This window comes from Engystomops pustulosus, chromosome 11, assembly GCF_040894005.1.
Source record: "Engystomops pustulosus chromosome 11, aEngPut4.maternal, whole genome shotgun sequence".
Classification (NCBI taxonomy): Eukaryota; Metazoa; Chordata; class Amphibia; order Anura; family Leptodactylidae; genus Engystomops; species Engystomops pustulosus.
In genome coordinates, this window is record NC_092421.1 from 14,250,937 (window position 1) to 14,277,593 (window position 26,657).

At 40.7% G+C, this 26,657-nt stretch overlaps 1 protein-coding gene across 1 annotated transcript in view; it reads left to right on the plus strand.

The window, feature by feature from the left end:
• The first annotated feature begins 395 nt into the window (after window positions 1–395).
• Window positions 396–26,657, plus strand: part of ANK3 (ankyrin 3) — a 411,799-nt gene continuing 385,537 nt past the window's right edge. Inside the window, exon 1 of the mRNA XM_072129790.1 lies at window positions 396–582. Coding sequence (XP_071985891.1) covers window positions 541–582 — 42 coding nt within the window. The 5' untranslated portion in view covers window positions 396–540. The remainder of the gene's footprint in view (window positions 583–26,657) is intronic.

The following is a 26,657-nucleotide window of genomic DNA, read 5'->3' on the forward strand; positions in this document are numbered from 1 at the left end:
ATCCCTCGTTCTCTGTGAGATAAGCCGTTACTATACACACACCTCAGCTCATCGCATTCGTTTTAGGTGCAGCACACAATGACACATATAGTGCCAAGTAATACAGCCATGACAGTCCCACATGCGTCTTCTTCTATAGGACTTGTGCATACATTGAATGCCACTGCTGAAAGTTTCTTAGCTCTGTAACCCTAGCAGTGAGGAAACTGCCCTTGACAAAGAGGCATGTATACAGAAAGGGAAAGCAGATGACATGTAGAGATTGGAGTTCTCCTGCCCACAAGCACTTGAGCGGAGCAATGTGAGAGCTGCCTGTACCTGGCTGCCCAGCGACCACTCCCTCTGCTTGTGTGTAATGTAATACTAGTAACTCCAGGCTCTGCAGCTGCAACAAGTATCCAGGGAGCTCTGTACAGAGCACAACTATCAGGATATCTCACTGCGCTCAGCTCATAAGGGACCTTGTTCTGGACTGTGCAGAACTCCACTAGGGATTATTACTACTTGGGACAAGTAAAGACTCTGTTCCTAGTCTAGGACATGGCCTCCTTCCCTTCAGGAGGTGGTAAAGGAAGACCCCAGGTGAGTAGTTCTCTTCAGCTTATTTGGATGCAGATATAGTTAGCATCTGAGATTTTCTGTCTTTTATCATGATATAAATATTAGTTCTTTGCAGAAAAATTAGACACAGGTATTGTAGAATAGCTAATACATTAGGGCTCAGTGGAGAGGTGATAACTTGTCTTCAAGTTTTAAAAACTTATTTGTTGACCATCTATTCTGTATCAATACGTATATTCACTGTTTATTGTGATGATACAATGTATCAACGGTCATTCCAACCTTTACATTCTGAGCTCTATTTTCTGAACATGCCTTGTGATATTTTGATAAATATGGGGCAGTGCCCATGACAAATGCAAGAAGTAACAATACTGATACATGTTTCATAGTGTGTTTTGCTATATAAAAAGATGCATGATGTGACAAGACACACTGTATAGATGGAAAATGTGGACACAAGATACAATAGGTCGTGCTGGCTGCACACAAGTGAGTTTGTTTTCGCAGAGCTGAAGACCTGTCAGTTCCATTTGCTGTGAGTTTTGGTGCCAGCTCCTCTGTGTCTCTGTCATGGTCAGATGTTCACATACAGCCAAACACTGGCTGGCATTGAATGGAATTCCACTGCACGGGACTCTGGGAAATGATTGTCTGCTTCATTAAAGTATGAAAACATCTCTAAGGAGAATTATGGAAAAAAATCATAAAATATACATGACATAAACTGCAGTCACTAACTGCAACAAACTAGCGATAAATCAAAGTGGGGGATGTATCATTGCAGTTACATCAGTTTGTTTTCTTCACAATTGTTGCATGCTGTTTTGTGACTTTCCCAACTCCCTCCACTTTTCCTTTCGGTCAACTTATTTCAGATTTATCAAGTGGATCCAGATGTGGTAGATATCTTTATAAGGTGCGACAAAAGTGGCAAATTTAGGCAATCAAATACCACTGCATTTATCAAGTTGTTTAAGCCATTTTGATAAATATGAAGAATACCAAGCTCTTGCGACCCTCTGAAAACTGGAGAAAGATTCTGCCTAATAATAAATCTGCCCCAGTGAATCTTGGATATACACTGTGGAATATATCATGGGGAAAGCAGCTCTTTATCCTCTTACACTAAAAAATATTACTACTATTAAATTAATAGTCATGTTATAGTCATGATGTCATGTTACATAAGTCTATTGCAGGTTAGGGTGCATTTTTGCGACAGTCCTTATTGCAACATCTGCAAGCCCCTTGATTCCTCCATAAATAGCACCGCTACTGCTCTCACCTTCCCTCTGCCAGACAGTAGCCTGACCTGCAGGAGCAGTGTCAATATCAATTACAGCTGAGAAAATCAACCCGCACACAGATCTGTGAAAACCACGGCAGTATGTATGAGCCCATAGAAATTAAATTCAACTGGTAGCAACATTCACATGAATATAGGGGCACATTTACTAACTGTGTAAACTTCAGTAAATGCAGTTTGTCTGTGTATACTGCAGGGGGCGCCAGATTCAGGATTTATAGCGCCAGTTCTTCATGAATCTGGCGCCCCCCTGCACCAGTTTTTTTTTTTTTTTTTCAGTGCACCTGTGTGACACCATTCTGTTGGACTTTGCAGGTTAACACCTTCCTGCACGCTGATGTAACTCTACGTCATGGGATGCGGGAAGTTCCCGCACCTTGACGTAGAGTTATGTCATAGTGATCAGAAGCTGAGCCCGTGCGATCACTGCCTGCTTAACCTTAGAGGCGCCATGGTCATAGTGACACCCATGGCAACCCTGAGGTCCGACAAGGACCCCAGGGCTGCCATCAGTAGCTATGTATGCTGTATATTACAATGAACAAGTGATCAAATAATCACTTGTTCATGTCCCACCCTGGGACAAGATAAAACGGTAAAAAAAAGTTTAAAAACAAAAGTTCTATTAAAAAAGAATAAAAGTCCCCTGAAGTCCCATCCCGTGCAATAATCAAATAAAACATAAAATAGTCTTTAAAGAGGACCTGTCGCCCTAAAAAAACATTCCAGGAATGGCTCACTAAAGTAAGCAGCTCTTACTGCTACCCCAGATATCGGAAGCAGTTTAACACTGCTACATCTGGGGTAGCGCTAGGAGCTGCTTACTTTAGTGAGCCATTCCTAGAGTGTTTTTTTAGGGTGACGGGTCCTCTTTAAATCCGAAGTTTTATGTGAAGCTCAAGAGACTATTCTGAAGGACTGCCACAAAATATGAAGGTAGATTCTAAAACTTTGGCCCAGATATATTATTGTGTCTGCACCAGTTTTTTTTTGTCGACGTTTGCACATAAAAATGTTGGGGAGATGTATTAATGTATCGGTCTTTAGACCAGTGCAGAATAGGACTAGACAGTTCTCTGCTGCGTGAGGCTCCGTGTCTGATTCTGGGTGATTAATCTGGTGCATTATAAGACTGGTGAGTTGTACTTTGTATTAGTTGTTCTAGTTTGCCGGGCCATAATATTTAATTTTCTGGTGAACGTGCTGTTTTATGTATGGTCAATCCCCCTAGTTTCCAAAGAACAAGTTACCCTTTTTTTTGAACGAGCCGGAAATTTGCCTAAAAATGGTCTAAAACTTTTAATAAATGTGGTACACCACATTTCAGTTGCAATTTACTCCAGTTTTCTAGCGTATACTGATTGATACGTCTCCCTCCGTGTCCTTGCACATGTATTTATTATATTCGTCAACCTAAAGGGCTATTTTAATGTGCAGTGTTGGACTGGGTTTCCTTAGGCCCACCAGAGAAACTATTTTTGGGGCCCACTCTTCATTAACCCCAAGGAAATAAACTCTAGAAGCCTCCAAATTGTGGTGTTTTCTGATGGACCTCTGGGGTTCAGTATTGGGTTGAGCCAGGGCCCACCGGAGAATCCTCTGGTCCTCTGCCCGGCGGTCATTAAGGGTAGATCGGACGATCGCTTGTTCAAGCCAAGAAGTAGAAAATGTAAAAAAGTAAAAAAAAAAAGATGAAATCATTTTATTATATAATTAAATAAATAAATAAAATAAAAGTCCCATAATCTCCCCAGTTACACATGAAATGCAAATAAAGTATATAAAACACAAAAACACGTACATATTTGGTATCACCGCGTCCGTATCAATCTGTACAATAAGTCTAAATCAATCTTGAACCCGCTCGGTGAACGACGTAAAAAAAAAAAACTCGAAAAACTTCCCGTAAAAAAAGTTGCGTTCCCTAATATGATACGATTGAAAAGAACAACTCTTTTTGCAAAAAAAAAAGCTCTCAACCAGATCTGACAACAGAAAAATACAGAAGTTATGGCCCTAAAAAGTTGTCAATAGTAAAAACAATGCGATATTCTCCAATATTGGTTTTACTCAGGAAAATTGAGCAAAGATAAGAAAAACTATATAAATGAGGTATCACCGCAATCGTAGTGAACCAGAGAATAAAGATAAAATATTATTTTTACATTACGGTGAGCGGGGGGGAAAAAATGCTAAAAATCCAAAATAAAAATTGATGGTTTTGTTTGTGTCCCCCCTTGAAATGGTTAATAAAATCTCATGAATAAGCTTTAGACCCCCAAAATGAATTATCTATACATTGTATCTCATCCCGTAAAAAATAAGCCCTCGTATGTTTGCATTACCAAAAAAAATATAGGTTGTACAATGTGACAATACAAATCTGCTGTGAATGGCGCCTCCATTCATTCTATGCTCGGCCGTGCGCCCGTACAGCAGTCACCACCACATATGTGGTATCAGTACACTCTGGAGGAATTGGGCATCAAACGTTGCAGTGCGTTTCATCATTTAATTTATTCTGAAACTGCCAGTTTGCCCTAAATGAATGTATTTTCCAAAAAAATTCCATAGTTTCTAAATCACAGGTCCATATTGTTTTAACCCATGTGAAACACTTAAAGGGTTAATGGACTTAATAGAAGTTGTTTTAAATATGTTGAGGGGTGAAGTTTCTATAGTGGGGTAATTTATGGGGTTTACTATTATTTAGGCCTTTCAAAGTCACTTGAAAGCTGAGTTGTCCCTCAAAATGTGAGTTTTGGCAATTTTCATGAAAATGAGAAAAATCGCACCTAAAGTTCTGCACCTCATAACAACCTAGAAAAATGAGAGGATGCATAAAATATCATCTCAACATAAAGAAGACATTCCGTAAATGTTAATTATCAAGCTTTTTGGGTAGTTTTACTTCAAACTTGGAAAATGAAGAATTTTTACAAACTTTTGCCAAATTTTCACTTTTTTTCAGAACAAATCGCAAAACTTATCACTTACAATGTATCACGCGAAAACAGTCTCAAAATCACCGGGATATGTTAAAGCGTTCCCAAGTTATAACCAATTATCGTGAGACATGTCAGATTTGAAAAATCGAGTCTGGTGATTGAGCTGAAAACTAGTGTCGGTGATAAGGGGTTAATAACCTTTAATGTTCCAAAAAATTATTTCCACTTCTATACCAATTTTAGAGGTCAATTGAATAATGTCCTAAGGCTACACCAACAAAAAGTTTTGAGCTAAAGACCAGAGTTTATTTTTTAGTAAGATCCAACATTTTTATAACATGACCTAATACATAGAAGGGTTAACATACAAAATAAACAACATTAGTAACCTGTCTCTGCACCTAGTTGTCGCTTCACTTTTCCTTTTAAAGAGGAAGCTAGTGCCCAGTCCTCCATGACCTGCCTGTACTGACACCTATGATCACTTCAGGGTTAGAAAGAACAATTGTCAGCCCTTCTGTACGGAATAGCACATTTGTCACAATTTTTGCGGTCCATAAAGAATAGCCTGATAAACTATGGCTTTTGCAGCCCAGAACTGTTTTTCATGGAACAATTCTTTTAATCAGGGGTTAAAGATAGGTGTAAAATTTTGGACTTAGGGGTTAAGTGTGGAGAGTTTCGGGTGAAAAAGAAATGAATAAAATATCCATAGAAAGGTTCTTGAATACAGGCAGTCCCCAGGTTACATACAAGATGGGGTCCATAGGTTTGTTCTTAAGTTGAATTTGTATGTAAGTCAAAACTGTATAATGATAGATCCAGACAAAAAAAAAAATTTGCCCCAGTGACAATTGGAATTTCACATTTTTTTTGCTGCAATGGGACCAAGGATTATCAATAAAGCTTCATTACAGACACCTTACAGCTGATCATTGCAGTCTGGGACTATAGTAAAGCATCCATAGAGCTTCATCAGAGGTCACAGTGGGCAGAGGGGTCCGTCTTTAACTATGGGTCGTCTGTAAGTCGGGTGTCCTTAAGTAGGGGACCGCCTGTATAAGGTTGTTGGCGCCCTCAGATCGCCAGTTGTCAGCAGCAATGGAAGAGAATGGAATAGGAAATAGCACTGTTCTCTATTTAGTGGTCAGACCTGGTTACTGCAAATCCGCTCCACTTTATTTGAATTCATCAATATTTTTGTATTACTTTTTAAAGAAATAAACATTGACTAAGTTATACAAATATGTCATATATATTTATATACACAATGATTTATGTTGTGACAGCAACAAAGATATTCCTCCCTGCCCTAATGCTTACATCTATTGCTGAAAGCAATGACCTGGATGATCTCACTTCCTCTGTATCTGTAGATACTCGCAAGTTCTACCACTGCTCCAGCATAGCTTTTAGCAGATCCTCATGCCCAATGCTGCAGTTCTTGTAGCCCTTTACTCTATAGATCAAATCGTTCATCTCAGTGGCGGCAAAATGTTAAAAGTAAGTGGAAATGAGGCCTCATACCAAAACACAGTCCTATAGGATGATCTGGTCAGCAAAACTATTATTATACAGGCGGTCCCCTACTTAAGGACACCCGACTTACAGACAACCCATAGTTACAGACAGACCCCTCTGACCTCTGGTGATGCCCTCTGGATGTTACTATAGTCCCAGGCTGCAATGATCAGCTGTAAGGTGTCTGTAATGAAGCTTTATTGATAATCCTTGGTCCCATTACAGCAAAAAATGTTTAAACTCCAATTGTCACTGGGACAAAAAATGTTTTTGTCTGGATCTACAATTATAAAATATACAGTTTCGACTTACATACAAATTCAACTTAAGAACAAACCTCCGGACCCTATCTTGTATGTAACCCGGGGACTGCCTGTATTGAGTTTTAAAAGAGGCGACTGACGAATGCCCTCTCCCCACTTCTTTAAAACTTAGTGTAATAAAAACCTAATAGTAATCATTAGCTCAACAGAATTTAACTTCCTTCAATCGACAGTCATTATTTTACTTGCTGAAAATTTTAGTTGTTTGAGAAATAATACCCTGGAAGCTGAAATTATTTTAACCCTTCAAGGACACATCCTATTGTGGACCCTAAGTGACTCTTTACTATGTCTTTCCATTTCCCAATTTTTGGTAAAATGAAGGTCATTTGTAGGCTAAAAAGTGTTTTTTTTAGATTATGCCACAATGGAATATATCCTTTTTTTTTTTTTTTTTTCTTCTCTTTATACTTTTGAATATACAGGCGGTCCCCTACTTAAGGACACCCGACTTACAGACAACCCATAGTTACAGACAGACCCCTCTGACCTCTGGTGAAGCTTTCTGAATGCTTCATTATAGTTCCAGATTGCAATAATCAGCTGTAAGGTGTCTGTAATGAAGCTTTATTGATAATCCTTGGTCCCATTACAGCAAAAAATGTTTAAACTCCAACTGTCACTGGGGCCTAAAATATTTTTGTCTGGATCTACAATTATAAAATATACAGTTTCGACTTACATACAAATTCAACTTAAGAACAAACCTCCAGACCCTATCTTGTACGTAACCCGGGGACTGCCTGTACTTATTTATTGCAGTGTAACGAGCCTGTTGACAGATGCTTATGTCAGCCACAGAAGAATCCATATATGACATCCTGTATGCTATTGTTATGCTTTGTGGCTGTTACATGGAAGTCAAGTAATTGTAGAGACTAAGAAGAGTAAAACCCAATTAGTGGATTGTACTTGCCATGGCAAATGTTCTCATTTATGGCCAATCCCTATAACTCATGTCTAATTCCAGCTGTGGCAGTGGTGAAACGGGCACATCACTGTGGTGATGCAATGTAACACAAGTCTAGAAGGGGCTAATATGTCTTTTTTTTTTTCTTTTTTTCTCTGTATAGTGCTCTTGTATATGAACGTGGTGGGGCAGATTTATTAATATTGCCTAATCGTTGCAAAGTTAGCAGAGAAAAGCAAATCGAATTGGACAAAGTGGTAGACGCCCCCTGGCAACTGCAAAAAGGATCTGCTGCCCCCAAACCAAGTCTGGGCCCCAAGCTACTTATTGAGGGGCTTCTGGTTTTGGCACAAATACTGCCAAGACTGAAATGAAGCACTAGGCTATGCTGAAAAGGTGGTTGGTCATTTGTTACAATAACTGATACAGATTTGTTAGTCTTGGGCTCCATTTACACTACTGTATGCTTTATTTAAGCCGGGACCCAGGCGAGGTACACAGTCGGGTGGAGAAGGAAAGTGGGGGTGAAACATATTGCCGTTAGACAATAACTTGTTTATTCTTCACAATCATCCTGTGAAGTGAATTCCTTATGAGCGCTGCTTCAATCCACTCCATCGAGGAGATCAGCCTCTTGTTATCTCTCCCTTATATTGTAGTTCCTCATATCCTCCTCGTGGTGTTGCCCCTCTCATATCCTCCTCGTGGTATTGCCCCATTTCATCTCCCCATCATATTGTGGCATCTCATTGTCTTGCATCCTTTTTGCCCTCTTGTCCTCCTCATACTATGCTACTCTTACTAAGTAGCATAGTCTCTTTCCTAAATAAAAAAAAATAAAATAATAATAATAAACACTACATACTCACCTTTCCCCGTTCCCCAGCAACTCCCATCTTGCTCTTTTGTTGATGCCAGCAGACGTGATGACATCCTCCACAGCTGAAGCTGGTGAACAGTGATGATCCAAAATTTTTGGATTGTCTTTTGAAAAAATAAGATAATACTATTGGGATAGTTTTGTTCATACTGTCTAATATTTAGACTGTACAAAGTCATTTCAGAAAGCATATTTATGGTATCACATATTTAGGTCCCATACCCTTTCTATGTATTCACATGTTCTTTCAGACAAGTCGTTTGCCCAGTTTTCGATAGAAAATTACCCATATTTTTTTTTTTTTTTTTTTTTTTGCACATGTGTTCCCCTTTTGGCTCTACTTTCAGATTGGTTAAAATATTATTTCAATATTTTGCATAGGAAATAAATGTCTCATTCTGCAGCCACTGCAAACTGTTTTTTTTTTTTGCATCCTTTTTTTGATCCTTAGTGAGCATGAAATGTACTAATATATACTGCAGAATATTATTGTGTTAGATATTGATATACTCGAGTCTAAGCCTAGTTTTTCAGCACAAAAAATGTGCTGAAAAACCCAAACTCGGCTTATACTCGAGTCAAAAAAATAAATATATCTAAACTCACCTTTCCGGCGACCCCTGTATATCTTCTGTGCAATCTGTCTGGCAGCGGCGGCAGGCTATATACACTGGGGCAGGGTCTGGCAGGCTATATACACTGGGGCAGGGTCTGGCAGGCTATATACACTGGGGAGGCTGTGACCAGTGCATTTCCCACCCTCGGCTTATACTCGAGTCAATAGGTTTTCCCAGTATTTTGTGGTAAAATTAGGGGCCTCGGCTTATACTCGGGTCGGCTTATACTCGAGTATATACGGTACTCTGTTTTCTTGCCATTACAGTAAGGCAGATTTAACAATGCTCAGTTGATGTCTCTTATTTGTGACTGCCTGGCGCGGTGGGCTTGGTAATCCAGTAGTGAGGAAGTGCACATCCCAAGGCCGGCACTCCATTATGCCTGAAATATTCTAATGCTGAGGTTAAGCCTTTGTACATAATGCTGTCAGTAAATGCTTTGCTCCTCTGTGAGATAATACATGCCTTCATTCTTCCATAATTAATGGATATCTAATGCATGTTCTGAATTCTGGCTTTTATTTTACACTGAAATGATTTCCTTCATTTTGGTAAGGACCCATTCCTAGAATATTTCGTATTTTCTTTTAAAGGGTCACTCCAGCAAACAAAATCTAAATAGTTACATATAGCTGACGGATAATTTGATCCAGACGGTACTGGTGGCAGTTTTTTTATTTCAATGGGAGGTATCTAGCAGGCGTAGTGGATACGAAACCCTTAATTAATACAAAATGCTAGCTTATTGCTGCTATTTTTCCCTGTCCAGCAGGCGTGAAGGGTGAAAGGGTGTGGCCGGCTGGTGGGGAGTTGACCAGGCGTTCTTGTCCCTGCACCTGCACAAGCACTGGATTATGATAAATAATCCCCATTGTGTTTTGTTATCTTGTGCAGTGAATTTTCATAAATTTTACAGCATGCATTGACCTTCCAGCATTGGGTACAATTATTTAAGAATCATTTTAATAGACTTTTGCTGCTATCCATACAACAGACGCAAAGGTTTACTCACAAGGGCAAAGGGGAAGGCTTTACATAAAACTCTGGAATGTTTTGTTGGGATGTATACCTTATATACTCGAGTATAAGCCTAGTTTTTCAGCACAAAAAATGTGCTGAAAACCCCAAACTCGGCTTATACTCGAGTCAAAAAAAATAAATAAATCAAAACTTGCCTTTCTGGCGGCACCCATAGATCTTCTGTGCGATCCATCCGGTATTATTGTGCTGCACGACGGGGAAGGGGGGGGCTATATACACTGGGGCAGGGGCTGGCAGGCTATATACACTGGGGCAGGGGCTGGCAGGCTATATACACTGGGGCAGGGGCTGGCTGGCTATATACACTGGGGCAGGGGCTGGCTGGCTACATACTGGAGAGGCTGTGACCAATGCATTTCCCACCCTCGGCTTATACTCGAGTCAATAGTTTTTCCCAGTTTTTTGTGGTAAAATTAGGGGCCTCGGCTTATACTCGGGTCGGCTTATACTCGAGTATATACGGTAATTAAATTTATAGATTTTTTTTTTCCAATTTTTTTATGGCTCTATATATCTTGCCAATTAATTGTCCTAGTGTTCTGTTGAATCCCGGATCCAATGACCGTCTCGGCTGCGCGTTCCCTTGTGGCATGTGGAAATTGCGCTTGAGCACAGTTCACACCTGCTTTTGGCAGATCCCATTCCTCCTTCCATGATCAAATAATGGAGAAAATGCTGCCCCTTTTTTCCACTATTATAGTGGAGGCAACCTTCTATTCAAGGAAGGCAAGGAGGAATAGAAGGTGAACAAAGACTTTCCGATCACTTTCTGTTCTTAGTTTTTGTTGCACTCTACTAAAATCAATTACACAGATGTGAACTGAGCCTGAGCTTGACCTGCCCCAGCCAGTGACCACTTCTAAGTCGCAGCAGCACCATATCAACTTGTGATTGGCTTTAGGTTAAGGGCGACTGATTCTTTAGGGTTGTCTTGGGTAGCACCAAAGAGAAGAAGGCAAGAATAATTTTCTAATATTGGGATGAAAACTTCTAAGATTTTTGCAAAGGTCACATTTTTCTTTTTTTAATTTTAATGACTAAGTGGGGGAAATAAAGAGAATAAATGGATTGATATAAAATAAATTTTATTTTGTATTTATTTATTTATCAGACTAACCACATCAGGGTGCTTGAAGAAAACTTTTTGTTTACATTTCCTCTGTAGATAGATACCTAACAGGAATTTCAGCAGGGCACAGATTGAGGGTTTATGTCTAAGTACTTCTTTGCCTCCCCTTTAACTCCCTAAAAACTGCACAAGTGTAGAATTTAGCTTTAGCTCCTTGATGGAGGTTTTATCAGCAGCTCTAGTTTGTAGTAGAGTGGATTTACCCCCTGCCATTAAATCATATCCCCAGGGTTTTTTGGTTAATGTTTATTGAACATGGCTGATTAAAATTCACAGGAGAATGTTATGAGAGCAGTAACTATCATACCAGGGTGAATGTAGAGCAGTGTAATCCTCTAAGGCTTATGATTGTCTTCAAGACCCTATTCATTGTGAAGACCAACTTCCATTCATAAGACCTAGTGTTATGTAGCAAATTCACAATATATTTCTAGATATTTGATGTATTTAGTAGACAGCTACTTCCACCGGCAATACAACTTTATTTCACTTGATCAGAGGAGCCATTAGACTTAGAAAAGGTTTTCCCAAGTATTATTCAACATGATAGGGTATAATAAGCTGATCGGTAAGCGTCCGACTGCTGGGACTTCCAGCAATCCGGAGAACGGGAGTCTTGTTATCACTAATGGAAGTGTAAAAAAATGGCAGAATCCAGTGCTTGACGATCTCCGGGCTGCTTCAGTTATCTCCTGAACTTGTATACTGGATTCTTGTAGATCCCATTCTTATGGTAGGCTGGTGTCTCGGCACTGCTCAGCTTGGCATCGCTTTCCTATGGATAGGTGCTAAACCCCTAATTTCTTTTGTGTATCATTACCAAAAAAAAAAAAATGGCATGGGAAAGCCAGCAGCATCAGCATGGGTGCACCAGGTACCCTGTTGCAGAAGGAACATTATAGGCAATTTTTATTGAAAACCTGTTAGGAAAATCATTTTTACACTATAAAATATGTAATAACGCAGAAAAAAACCTCTTTAAAGCATCTTTAATACACCTTTCATAGCTGTCCAGCATATGGGAGACCACTATTCCTTCTGGATTTCTACTTGAATGATGTTCTAGCAGCAGTTTATCTACCTAGATTAGTTGAAAATCCATCCAATGGGTGACTTTGCTGTTTAGGCACTTTTTCAGGTTTGATGGGGCTTGTTCTACATTGCAGAACAGGATATAAGGATGGGCAGCACCAAAAAGGGCACCCTGGAGTTAAGGTGCTCGGGTTAAGGTCTAAAACATTTTAGTAGTTATTTACTTGCATTATATTGCAATACTGTTAGCTATTTTATTTTAAGAGTAAAAAGATTTATGACTTGCTCCCAGGGGTAAAACTGTTTTCCCTGACATAATCTAACATGTACTATACATTGCAATAGGCTTAATAATAAACCATCACTTGCTGGTTCTGTAGATGTTTTCTATAGAGCTTTTACTATATTTACATAACACAGAGGATTACAATGGGAGATATCTCGCATCATTGTTTCCACTGCTTATATAACATGTGATATCACATGTCTGCACAGAGCATCTCTACAAAACTCTCCATAGACCTAAATATGTCTTCTCCAGACTATTGATTATGGCAATGAGGCTGATGTAAAGTATAGCTCTAAATACTGCTACTAGAACTTAGGCAAGATGTTATCACAGAACATAGAAGGAAAAATGTAAAGTTAGAAAAAAGTTATTTGTTTTTAATAAGTTACAATGAAAATTGGCAACACATTCTGTAATACAGGATCTGGGAAATCACATGTGACGTAGAAAGTGAGCCTTGAAACTTAACCCCCTTTCCAGCTTTTCCTGCTTGCCTCGTCTACCCCATGCAGTGGGGGACAACTAGTTGATGCTGCCTTCCAGGGCAAAACACATGGATGTAGATGAGATAATACAAACTGAGAAGAATGGTCTCCAAAATGGGTCAAAACTAAGAAGACAAAGGCAGTACAAAATCACAAGGCAAAAGGATAGTCTGAATACAAGCAAAGGACAAAATATAAAAATACAAAGTTCTAAATAACAGGAGCTTAACAAGTACTTATACTTTGGCAGTCAAAGAACCTAGCGCAGATAGACCTCTTATGTGAGTCCAAGCCCCAGGAAGGGATTGAACCAGAACTCTGAACTCCAGACAGAACCGCAAGGGAATAATGTAAGTTGAGGGATATACTATCAGTAACAGGGGGTTAAGTACTGATGAACCAGAACAGAACTGCAGGAGAGCGAAGTGTGTGGTGCAATCCAATCATGTAAGGGAAAGGAATAAAACACTGTTCACACAAACCAAAAAGCAGACTGACCTATTAGCGCATCCTCTGCTATATCTTGCTGTCAGAGGATGAAATTGGCACAGATATAACCCATTCCTTTGCAGTTATGTAAGGAATCATACAATCCTACTGTAATGTTGTATCATGTTGTGTAATGTTTTGTAGCAATTCATGCTTATTATTCAGAATTGCGCAGACTCCATGCTAATCCATTCTATAGTATTTACCTGATACTTCACAAATTCAAGTAGGTCGCAAGGTCATCATGTATCAATTGTGTTGCTTAAAACGTAACTCATTTTGCAATGTTGCAAATCTTTTTATTTTCCAATGACTAGGCTTTATGTAAAACTGGCACACCCCTGCAAAGCCGCTTGGTTTCTTAAAACAATGTCTCCTTTTCACTTCAAATGCAATATTAGTTGCTCCTGAGCCCTCCCAGTACATGATGGAGCTACTTTTTATGAAACTTTAGTGTTCTTATAGTCACCTTCTAGAATATAATAAGGATGTACTTTAAGATGAGAGATCAAAAATAAAAGGGGTTTTCCTAAGTAAAGTTTTTGATCTTTAGAATAATTCATGTGCAGTAGTGGAGCTGCAGCTCATCTCCCATTCCTAAGTATAGGTCATCAGTCATTTAAACCTGTAAATCCCCCTGTAAAAGTGATTTTCAGAAATTACTATGGTGTTGTTTATCCAGTTTTCCATGGGCATTTGCATATGGGGGGTTATTGCAGAGATTTGTTATTCCCATAAAATGCAAACTTGATACAACCCCTTTAACACAATCTGATCGGTGAGAGTCTGACTCCTGGGATCATGAGGGAAGGCGATTAAACCCATCCAGGAATCCAGAGAAATGGGGGTCTTACTAATCAATATTTATAGTATTGGAGCGTCTTGAATTTCGAAGCACAGTGCTTGGCTATCTGCGGTACTCCCATTCACTGTCTATGAGAGTGTTGGTGGTGTTCTTGTCAATTCTTGACACTCCAATACTATTAAGTGGAGCAGGAAGGTGCATGCGTGACCTTTCACTCAATCACCAGTAAGAACTGGACCCCTGTTCTCTGGATTGCTGGGCGTCCAGTGGAGGTCCTAACAGTCTGACCCTCACTCATCAGATTGTTTGAAACCTTGGTACACACCCATTTAAGTCCTTGTGTCCTCCATGTCCTTGTATAAATGTAAAGTCATTTTCCCCAATAGAGTGAAAATCCACTACCAAGTGTTGTCACATAACTATACTTGCCAAAAAATAAAAAAGCTTCAATGTGACTCGGTCAGAAAACTGGAAATGGGGAAAGATTGGAAGATCACTTAGTCCTAATTTCATGCAGTCTTCGACTGGGCAAATGTCGGACTCTGTTGAATGTTGTCAGGCTGACTGCACACAAACGTGGTTGGCGGTGGATATGGAACAGTGTGATGATCCGGTCCCATGGACCAAGCACAGTGCAGGGGACTTAACCTGTCGCTCCTGTCACTAGTAGGAACTGGACTCCCATTCTGATGATCAGTGGTGATCCCAGCATTTGGACCCCCTACCAATCAGATTGATATACCCTGACCAGTGGTTCGGTAAGAACAATATAACTCGGTATATCCCCTTTGGTATAACCCCTCTAGATGGTCATCTGTTGGGGATGTATATGTGGCAGCATATACGTCCCCACTAGACGGCAATGGCTGCCCAGCGGCGGTACGGATCCGCGCCATACACGGGAAAAGATGGAGCATGCTCTATATTTCCCCGTGTGTGCAGGCCGTGTGCCACTTTTCTCTATTGGGGGGGGGGTTTCACCGCCTCTCCAGCGCACAGAGGTATGCCCGCCTAGCTGCGGCCGGGCGGGCATACGGATGTGTGCATGTGCCCTAAAGTAATTTGGTTGTGTGTGGTTGTAGTATGCATATAATTCTACATCTGCCAAATGTATGGGTTTTCTGGGACTTCACAATACCTGGCCTGCCCTTGGGGTCTAAACTATCTTTAACATCAGATGTTGAGCTTGCAATGCCTAGGGACGTAACTACAGTGGTAGCAGCCATAGCAGCTGCTATGGGGACTGCAGTGTCAGGGGGCCCCATCATTAGTCCTGACACACTAAAGAATGGAGGATGTGCACCATTTTTCACATGTTGGGGCTTATTTACCAAGGATCGCACTTTCGTCTGAAATTTTCGGGATTTGCGCAGCTGGGACAGGTATTTAGAAGGGGATTCGCACAGGGGTCACACGCGATTGGATTTTGGCGCAATCGCGCCAACTTTCATGCGACAGAAATCAACAGAGTGGGATTTAACTTTAAAATTGTGTTTCAAGACAATGCACTTACATACACCGGGAAGAAGAAGGTGAACTCCGGGGGAACTGAGCAGGAAATCGGCACACAATCTTTGTGAATCACGTCGGACAACACACAGCGGGGATCGTGACAGGACCGGGTAAGTAAATGTGCCCCATTATGCTGCATATTGTACAGCATAATATGTATATAACTGTGTATATACTGTAATGTGTGTGTGTTTTATTTGCTTTACATTTGTGTATGGCACTCTATCTGTGTATATCCTCTACTACATATGTGCACATGAGTGAGCCTACCGATACCCGACACATTTCGGCCCCGACGCCACCATTGACTCTGCCTCCCATTGCTGTTGACGGTGAGGTGAGGCCGGCGGGCGCAATGTGATATCATCACGTCTGCAGGCAGACAGTCAGGAAGATGAGAGGGAATGGGAATGGGAAATGTGAGTATGTGTTGTTGTTTTTTTATGGTTGAAACAAGCAGATGAGGAAGAGAGGGGGTCCCCAAGATAAGGGCCCACTGGATGAGCGGCCACAATATGGGTAGCAGGGGGGAGGCTGGGCTGGCTGGATACTACAGGGGACAGGTTGGGCTGGCTGGATACTACAGTGGGCAGAATGGGCTGGCTGGATACTGCAGGCTGGGCTGGCTGGATTCTACAGGGGCAGGCTGGCTATATACTGGGGGGGGGGGGGGTTGTGACCAATGCATTTCCCACCCTCTGCTTATACTTGAGTCAATAGGTTTTCCAAGTTTTTGGTGGTAAAATTGGGGGTCTCAGCTTATACTCGGGTTGACTTATACTCGGGTCGGCTTATACTCGAGTATATACGGTACCTTAGAGGTTAATATCAAAAAGTTGCACAAAAGTCACAAGAAAGTAGCAAACTCTTCTGCAACCCCATCTTAAGTTTTTTTTCTTATGCCTGTTCAGGACTGACTTTTTTTAACCATGATTTGCAACAAAATTGTAACTTTTTCATAGGTCCACATCTGGATCTTAAAGTAATATCACACATTAGACACAACACTGAAAACATTTTGCACAGATAACTTTGCTAGGTGAGTGGAAAGTTCACAGATTTAGACGAAAATTTACAAATGTGCCAAAAAATTTTTGCAAATCTAAGAGAAAAAAATCCTAAGATAAATGACCCCCCCATGTGTTTGAATTGCATTTTAAAACATTGCAAACACAACAATAAAATGCAACTTAAAATACATGTTCATTAATACTGATGGTAAGTTTTGTGATACGTTGTGTATTTGCTCTGTTTCATAACTCCATTAAAATGCATAGTGTGAATGCGCCCAAAGACTGTACAAGTAATATTTCCATGCAGTGTCGGACTGGCCCACCAGAGCATCAGAGAATCCTCTGGGCCCCAGGTTCTAACACTTTATAATGAGCCCCACAGATCTACATTTAGAAATGAATGGAGTAATCACTGGATATTATGATCTATTTTATATAGGACGATTCTGATATGATGGATTATTAGATCTTTTTAATGATACATCCTAAATGATATGATTTTTTAATGGTAATTTATTTTTGAAGGTTGGCCCCTCAAGATCACCACCTCTGGTAGGCCCAACACATGCCAGTCCGACACTGTTTTCATGCACTTGTTCCGACTGTTGTGCACTAAAGAGTTACTGTACGTTCCATTACTGTAACTCATGCATATGTTTTGCTGACTTATTTGCTCTGGTCTTAGGTAATTATATTTCTAAGGAAGGCTGTTATTTACTTATGTGGTTACAATATAAGTGGCTTTTAAAGGCTTTTAGTCATTCCGCTTATGTTTTACACAATAACTTTTTTTTCTATTATGTAACCATGTACATATACTGCTTGTAGAGCCAATAAAATAATGGGAGGATGTACAAAATACATTAATGAATGTTATAAAATAAAAACCTTAGTATTTTTATGCAAATAATTCTTTAGGGTGCAGTGGAGGCGTGGCTGTACCAGATGGTGCACTTGTTTTCTTCTTTCTTTGCAACCTTTTACTATCCTGCAAGAAGCTCTGAATCCTTTGGCAGTAACTTCTGCCATTTGAACGTATTGTACAGGTAAACGTCAATCTTTTTCTTATCTGGTATCTTTCTACGGTGGTGAATCTGGATCGGCCCATCCTCCCCGATTCTGCAGGACCGTCCGGTAGCCGGTGAAGTATTGACAAACTGGACACTGATGTCCTGGCACAGGTGGCGCGGTGACGTCACACATTGCAATGCCTGTGCGAAACCTTTAAGTGATGGAAGAGCAGGAGGCCGCGCAGCATGCCAGGGGAGCGGAGGAAGGTAAGTACAGTTTTATTTTGTTTTTATTGCTGCACTGAAGATCTATATTGCGGGTCTGCCACTATATAGTGGAAGCTAGAGCTATACTAGGGGGCTATATACTTGGGGCTGATTATAGTATATGCTGGGGGGTTGGCTATGATAATTAGTGGCGAGGGGCACGCACTATCACTTAATCTCCTATGCACTTTATATCTGTATAATCCTAGAGACTGACCGAGACCATAGAACGGAATACAACACCCCTGCCAATGCATAGGCAGGCTAGTAGTTGTGAATAGCACCCTTTCCAGGTCTGGAGCTATTAGGGAGATTGATCACCTCTCTAGGAAGTTTCTAATTGTGAAATGTGATTATCCAATGGTGTTTCTGTAACACAGGCTGGAAGATGACCGGAGATGTGCTACCACCTGACCAGTAGAGTATGTAAACCCCTGTTGGGTGGAAGCACATGGTTTAGTCAGAGTGAGAGACTCCATCTTATTGTTTGTCTTAGGCAGTCTATGCAGTCAGACTGCAGATTCAAGCAGAGTGAGCAGCACACCTTCAGTGCTGCCACAGCCATTAATCCCAGGAACTACTAGTGCCTCAGGCCTACTTCCTAGCACACAGGGCAAGTCCCTGAGACTTAAGCCCAGAACTGCAGCTCCACCAAACGGACTCGGTGCCATCTGAACCAGCCCAGCCTGCATCTACTATCAGGCTCCGTGTACCTTTCCTGTGGACCTGCTCTCCACGACATCTCCAGCTTAAGGAATCGGCTGTTCATCATTTTGGCCGTTGCCTGCTGTCTGCCGTTCAATAAAGAACTGTAAGTTGACTTGGACAACGTTGCCTCCATCTGATCCCTGGATACAGCTGTTTACCTCCATGGGCTCTCCATCCATCACCCAGGGACTCATCCTACAGACACCCCAGGGGTTGCATCAGCCGCTCCCTCCATGTTTCTTGCACACACACCACCTGCTGGAGACCTGCCAGGCTGTAGGTCAGCCCTCCGGTCCCCATACCAAGCACCGTGACAACAGCGTGCCTAGGCCGCAACCGACAGCCACTCCGGTATTCTGGGCCCCGGCTGCCTCCAGGCCCCAGGGAAAGGCTAGGCCCCGGTGGGGGATGTTGTAGGAACAAACTGTGGTCCACTGCTCCAAACAGCATCAGACACTCGTTTGTGTAAAGAAAGAAGGTGCCAATTAAAAGCAGTCCATTTTATTACATCCAATAATAAAAATCCGTAACATCATCAGGTAGAAAAGCGGTATGGCAGGGGGTTTCAGCCGTCGGCGCTTTCTCTATCCTAGAAACCCCCTACCATACCGCTTTTCTGCCTGCTGTGCCGATGCTGTGCCATCGGCACAGCAGGAACCACATGGCTAGAGAAATATCATGAACTGTCCATATATGGTGTTTCTGCTTCTCAGAGAGCTTAATTAAATATTTTTTGGGTCAGACACGACTTGAACTAGCAATCTCCATTCTCAACTAGTGCAATAAAGTTCTCTGATCCATAGGCTATTGACCTACCTGTAGACATTGTTACTCTATGGAAGCTCTCGTGAAGCTCTTAGTTCCTCTGTTACACAATTTCAATTAGATTTTTACAGACCTATACATACATATGGAAATGTGTATCGGGCAGAGCCCCGCCCTCGGATGTTTGCTTAGCGTTTCTAAATGCAATGTAAAGGTCTCATGTGACCAAACTCTAAACATTTTAAATTCAGATAATATTTTTTTTTTCTACAAAATATTGTATCGGTATTGAGAATCTCTCAAGAGATACCATATCACACTCAAAATTCTGGTATTGGTGCAACCCTAGTTGGTGTAGTATAGGTTTATCCGGTTATATTTTAATAGTTGTCTCCTAATGAAAGATTCTCTTTAGAAAAATTATTTATTGTTCAGATTATTTGTCTATATTCTTAAAGGTAACTTGATCTTGAGTTGGGCATCAATTCATGGGAAGCTTCATGGAGTGTTGGAAGGCGTTAGATATCCAGTAATTCCAGCGTCTTTCTGGAAAGTTGTGAAAGGTCATAATACAATGAGGTTCATCTAAACAGGTTTATAACTTGTCTGTGTGGTTTGTAAAATATGTCCCAGTGCTTGTAAACTTTAATATAATGTATATGTATCTTTTATCTTTTTTATTGCTTCCTTATATTTGTTTATCAGGGCGTAGTAGTAATACTACAGCTTATTTGTGTTTTGTTAAACTTCTAAATGCAATCTTTATTTTTTGATGAAATAAACTTCATCCTCATGAGGTTCTGTTTGATGGTTCTGCAGTATTATTGCAGGAATTCCGTGAAGTCCAACAAGAACCATTGGTAACCAATGTTTGATATATCTGATTTATTGTTGTGTGGACCTGAACCACAAAGTTTGGGTTTGTACCTTCATTCGAAGTTCGGGTTTGGGTTCGGCTCAACCCTCCGCTGTTAACGCTCGCTTTTGTGTAATGGTCCTATCTATTGTTAATGGGGTAGATGTCTATTTATATTTGCGAATCAGTCTTTTTTTTCTTTTTGTTTTTATCAGTAATAAAAGTGTTCAAAAGGAAAAGAAAAAAAAACTTTGCATGAGCTGTTGTACCATACTAGAGGCTTTGGAGACCCTTTGTATGCCATGCTTCTTCCACCTGATAGACGGCTTAAAGGGGTTATCCGGGTTTAAAAAATTTCTTCTGGCCGGGCTGGGGAGGGCTATTTAAACACAATAAACATGGACTTACCTCCTCCGGTGCTGCCGATGTCCCTCGCCACGGCCGGTCTTCTCTGTGCGCTGGTTTCATTACACCGGCGCACAGGGAGCTTCCGGCCAGCCGGATGCTCCCATGCGCACCATCTCCCAGCGCTTACAACGCTAAGAGATGGGGACGGATGGGAGGAGCCGTCCACATCGCGGACCGGAAGCTCCCTGTGCGCGGCTTCCCTGCCCCTGTAAACAAACAGGGCGCCGGACGAGGGACATCAGCGGCGCCGGACGAGGTAAGTCCATGTTTATTATGTTTAAAAAATTTTTTATGGCCGGGCTGTGGAGGGCTTTTTAAACCCGGATAACCCCTTTAAGTTCTTATCCTGAAGGCCCAACATCAAGGTGGTTTTATCCATTGGGGTCCCTACTACCGCAACAAATCATGTGAATGGACCCACAGTGACATGTTTTTAGTGTCAGATTAAAGATAAGAATCTCATTTTGCCTTGTGGTACTGTGATCCACAGAACTGGACATACAAGTGGATAATAGTCAAATGTTAACCACCTGTATGTTCTGTACCTCGCAGATGTGTCACATGTGATTTGAATGAAGAGATTCTTATCTTTAATATGACACCCAAAGCATGTTTCTACGTATTGTAGAACTAAGGATAGCAGTGTCTAAAGTGACTCTCTTCCTGTAGCCTCTAAGTTTGACTCCTCTCTGTTCATTTTTATATGAATATAGAGGGAATTTTTATAGGTATTGGGTAAAATTTCCTATAAAAGAGAGAATTCTAGAAAGGACATTTCATACCCTACCTGAGGGCGCTAGTAGTTTAATTAATTAAATGATGGCGATGGGAGAGGTTGCTACGCAGTGTTGTTTTTATATTCCGGGTTGCTAAAATTCCAACACGATGGCTCTCTGTTATGTGACATGTACAGCTTCAGCTCCAGGAGGATCCTATATCATCAGCAATATTGTCTCCGGGAAGGGACTGCACTAACATTAAGCAAATGCATATTAAACATATTGATAATATTGCTTACTAAAGCAAGGTGGCAATTTCACTGAAAGTATCTATCACATATGGGAGATGGCCAGTCCCTAAATCTGCTAAGACTACACAATATAGTACCCGTTACAACAAGCCCCTGTACCTTTCCAAGGATTCCCTGGTTATAGCTAGGAGGCCAGTGTTGAATCAGTTCTAACATAAAAGCGCTGTGTGTTGTACAGCTTGTTAGTTCTTGACCCCTGAATCCTCATTGCTCTCACAATGTAATGTATTGTTGCAGTTACTGGCAATAAATTCTAATAAATGTTCTAATTGTCATTCAGGAAGAAACGAGCCGGGGCGACTGAGTGGGAGATGCACACCATATTATTCTTTCTTACATGGGTGGCATGTGGCTGAGGGTAAACATGTACAGAGAAGGTGCTAAGTAATAAGTGCCGCTGTCACATGGAGAAGGTTGTGTACTATCAAGTGAGAGAAGATAATTATAATATGTCTGGAAGCATTAGATGGTGTGTTTTTCTAATAGGTTTCCAGGTACTTTATCAAAAATCTAAGAATCCTCCTTATCCTTCACCATTATACTAATATTTAAGATACATGGGGATTTTAAGTTTGTAGCTGATAAATAGGTGATGAAGGATGGGGAGCCTGTGATGGTGAAGCAGCCTGATCCAGGGATCACACGGAGGCACGTTGTGCAAATCAACTCACAGTTCTTTATTGGAAATTCAACAGCAGGCAACGACCTAATATCAGCAGCTGGTTCAGCAGTCTGGAAAGCGGATAGGAGATAGCTGGTTTGCAGGAAGGGTTGCTCACAGCCTGGTAGTAACTTCAAGCTGGGCTGGTAAAGATGGAGCCGAGTCCGGACAATGGACCTCTGTTCTGGGGCTTAGTCTGCTGACTGCCCCAAGGTGTCAGGTAGCTGACCTGAGACACCTCTGCTTCCTGATATTGTGACCCGGACTACTTCTGACTGACGAGACTTAATCTGACCTGACTTACCATGTGCTTCCGCCCAAAAGGGTTTTTTATACTCCCCTGGGCCCTATATGAAGGTTGCCAGGTTAAAAAAAAAAAAAAAAAAAAAAGACGACTGTATCACCTCTTCCATCATACACAATGCATTTCATTTATGGGGGAGGGCTCTGCCGTGGCCCTTTCTGTAAAGGGGCGGCTCTGTTGTGGACATTTTAATTAGGGGGCCAGTCTGGGCTGCGGTGGTGTTGTCTTGTGGAGAAGATTAGGTCTCAGGGCACAAGGTTTCTTTGGATAATGGGGGAGGGGGCTGTAGTCGTGTGAACAGGCTAGGGCCCATGGGACCGTTGATCCACCACTGATTGACAGCTGGGTGTTACCATTTTTGAGGGGGAGTTCCAACATACTCATTTCACTAATTGAATGCCTACATTTAGAATAGAAAGAACAGTAGAACGGTATAACATAACATTATATGATAAGATATTTCAGAATGACTTCCATATATTTACTAAAACGGACATGTCAGAGGACTAATATTCAAAATAAGATCTAAAACCATACAAGCGAGATTGGTCTGTGATTCATGGATCATCCCCAGTGTCGGGAACTGATTTTGCAGGGTAAAAGGGACTCCTTGCATCATATTACTATAATCCATGGAGTCCCTTCTCTGGCACTGTGGTCATGGTAATATGATCATTATTTTATGTTTCGAACTGAGCAACAATTTCCGCCCAGGAAAAAAATTGCATTGTCTACATTACTTTTTCCAAATCACATGCACTTTAATGCTATTGTATTACGCTGTGGATTTTCTGCACCAGAATCCACACAGAAAATCTGCACAGAATCTGCAACCTGTACAGATAGCCTTAAACAGCTTTCTGGGGCCGCTACATAGCACTGCAGGAGTTCTTAGTCAAAAGTTCTGACATACTCTGTTTACGTAGCTGCTATCCCTGCTGAGAACTGGGATGGAGTGTTGCACTTCTTAACCCCTTCCCGACATTTGACGTAATAGTACTGCATGGTGGGAGGTGCGTTCCCGCAAAATGCAGTACTTTTACGTCAAGCTTCTGGCCCCGGCTCCTGAACGGAGCCGGGGCCAGAAGCTGCGGGTGTTGGCTATATATTATAGCCGACACCTGCCTCTAACACCCGCGATCGGAGATTTCTCCATTCGCGGGTGTGCAAGGGGCATTTCAGAAGAATCGGACCCCCCCCGCGGCGCTTACCGGGGGGGGGTCCGCTGCTCCGATCGCAGCCCCGGGACTGCCGGTGCCCGGGGCTGCGCGATCCTCCTTCCTGTAGCCGGGTCCCTGCCTTCTGACAGGACACGGCTGTAACACACTGAGCATGCGCAGCTAACCTGTAAAAGTTAATAAAAATGTTAAAAACATTACATAAAATAATTTTTTTATAAAAATAATTAATTAAATAAAGTTAAAGTCCCCTAAACACAAATATTCCCTATACACATGCAATAAAGTGAAAAAAACACAAAATCGCCAAAAAACCCCCACATATTTTGTACCGCCGCGTCCGTAACAATCCGTACAATAACTCAGAAACATTATTGGACCCGCTCGGTGAACGCCGTAAAAACAAAACCCGAAAAACACGCCAAAAATGTACATTTTTCATAAAATCTCTAAACAAAAATGTTCTAAAAAGTGATCAAAAAAAGTTATGTGCGCAAAAATGGTACCACTGAAAAGAACAACTCAACACGTAAAAAATAAGCCCTAAACTAGCTCTGTCAACCAAAAAATATTAAAGTTACATCTCTGAAAAGATGGCGATGCAAAAACAAATGAGATTTCCTCTATATTAGTTTTTATCCAGTAAAATTGTAAAAATAAATGAAAAACTATATAAAAGAGATATCACCGTAATCGTAGTGACCTACGAAATGAATATAATATAATATTGTTAGTGTACGGTGTACGACCCCCAAAAAATACGAAAAGAAAGTAAACCAAAATTGACAATTTTCTTTTCACCCATACATTCAAGAGTTAATAAAATCTCATCAATAAGCTAATGACCCACTAAAATGAAGTATTTGTAAAGTGCATCTCATGTTGCAGAAAATAAGCCCTTATATGTCCAAATTGCCAAAAAAATAAAGATTGTATAGCCAATAAAAATTGACAATGCATAATCTGCTCTGAATGGCGCAGCTCCCTTCGATGCCCTGGCGTGTGCCCATACAGCAGGTTACCACCACATATGGGGTATTATTATACACGGGAGGGATTGGGTATCACATTTTGTGGAGCGTTTTGGTATTTTATCCACTGAGAATTTGTACATTTTTTGAAAAACACATTAATTTAGCCCAAAAAATTTTACTTTCAAAATTGCATCCGATTTTGTTTTAACCCCTGTAAAACAATTAAAGGGTTAACAAACTTCATAAAAGTTGTTTCACGTACGTTGAGGGCCGTAGTTTCTATAATGGGGTAATTTTACTTTTATTTAGGTCTCTCAAAGTGATTTGAAACCTGAGCAGGTCCCTCAATAGCAGGATTTTGTGTTTTTTATGAAAATGTGAAAAATCGCACCTAACGTTCAAAGGCCCATAACATCCTACAAAAATAAGAGTATGCATAAAAAAACATGTCCACATAAAGTAGACATTCGGTTAATGTTAGTTAATATGTTTTTTTGCGGTTATGACTATGTATGGAAAAAGTAGAACATTTTGAAGTTCAAAAATCAAAAAATTTTCCAAATTTTCACCAAATATCTGATTTTCTCATAAATAAATGCAAAACATACCACCAAAATTTTTCAAATAACCTGAAGTACGATGTGTCACGAGAAAACAATTTTAAAATCACTTGGATATGTTAAAGTGTTCCAAAGTTATAACCACTTATAGTGACACAGGGCAGATTTGAAAAAATGGGCCATGTCAGGAAGGTGAAAAGTGGCTTCAGCGTTAAGGGGTTAAGCTATAAAAACCTACCACATTTATTTATTACTGTGCTTATTTCGTGCATTTATAGTGACGTTGACTGTAATTAAGATATAATGGCCTACGTTATTTTATCTAATGACTGTGTAATGTCCTTCCTCCCTAGCAGGTTCTTGGTTGTAGTGCTTCATGTTTGACATTGAACTTCTAAGGTCATATTGCTTATTGTACTGGATTTACTGACTTATAGGGGTAAGTAGTAGGTTGCCTACTGTTGTAAACGCTTATCATATTTGGGGTTTATGCCTGCTATATGCAGTATTATGTGTGCAGGATCCAGAAGGTGTTGGTCTTGGTTTTATACTAAAGTTTTTGTAATATTGGAATAAGTACATTTTATGCAGTTATTTGTCTTGTCTACACCTATAGAATGATTGTAGACCTCCATGGTTGTTAGTGAATGAATAGTGCACTGGCACCAATCGCGGCAGTTAACCCGTTAGATGCCAAAGTCATGCTCACTTAAACTTATCTACCCTTTTAAATAGATTTAAATTTTGTAAAATCTATTAACACCTAATAAAACCTATATAAATGTAATATCCCTGTGATTGTAGCAACCCAAATTATAAAGTGAAAGTGGAGCGCAGAATAAAACACTTAAATGTGGTTTTTTTTTGTCAATTTCACAGCAAGTTTTTTTAAGGGTCAAAATGCATTCAAAGAGCACCATGTAACTGCACCCTAAAGGAGCTGAGTCTTTTCATGGAATATATAGGCAGAAATTGGCTGTGTGTGTGTAGCCTTACAGTGAAGACAATTATATCTCCTGCTTACATGTATCCTTCATTTATAGGCTTTGAATTCTTTTAACAAGATCTCTAC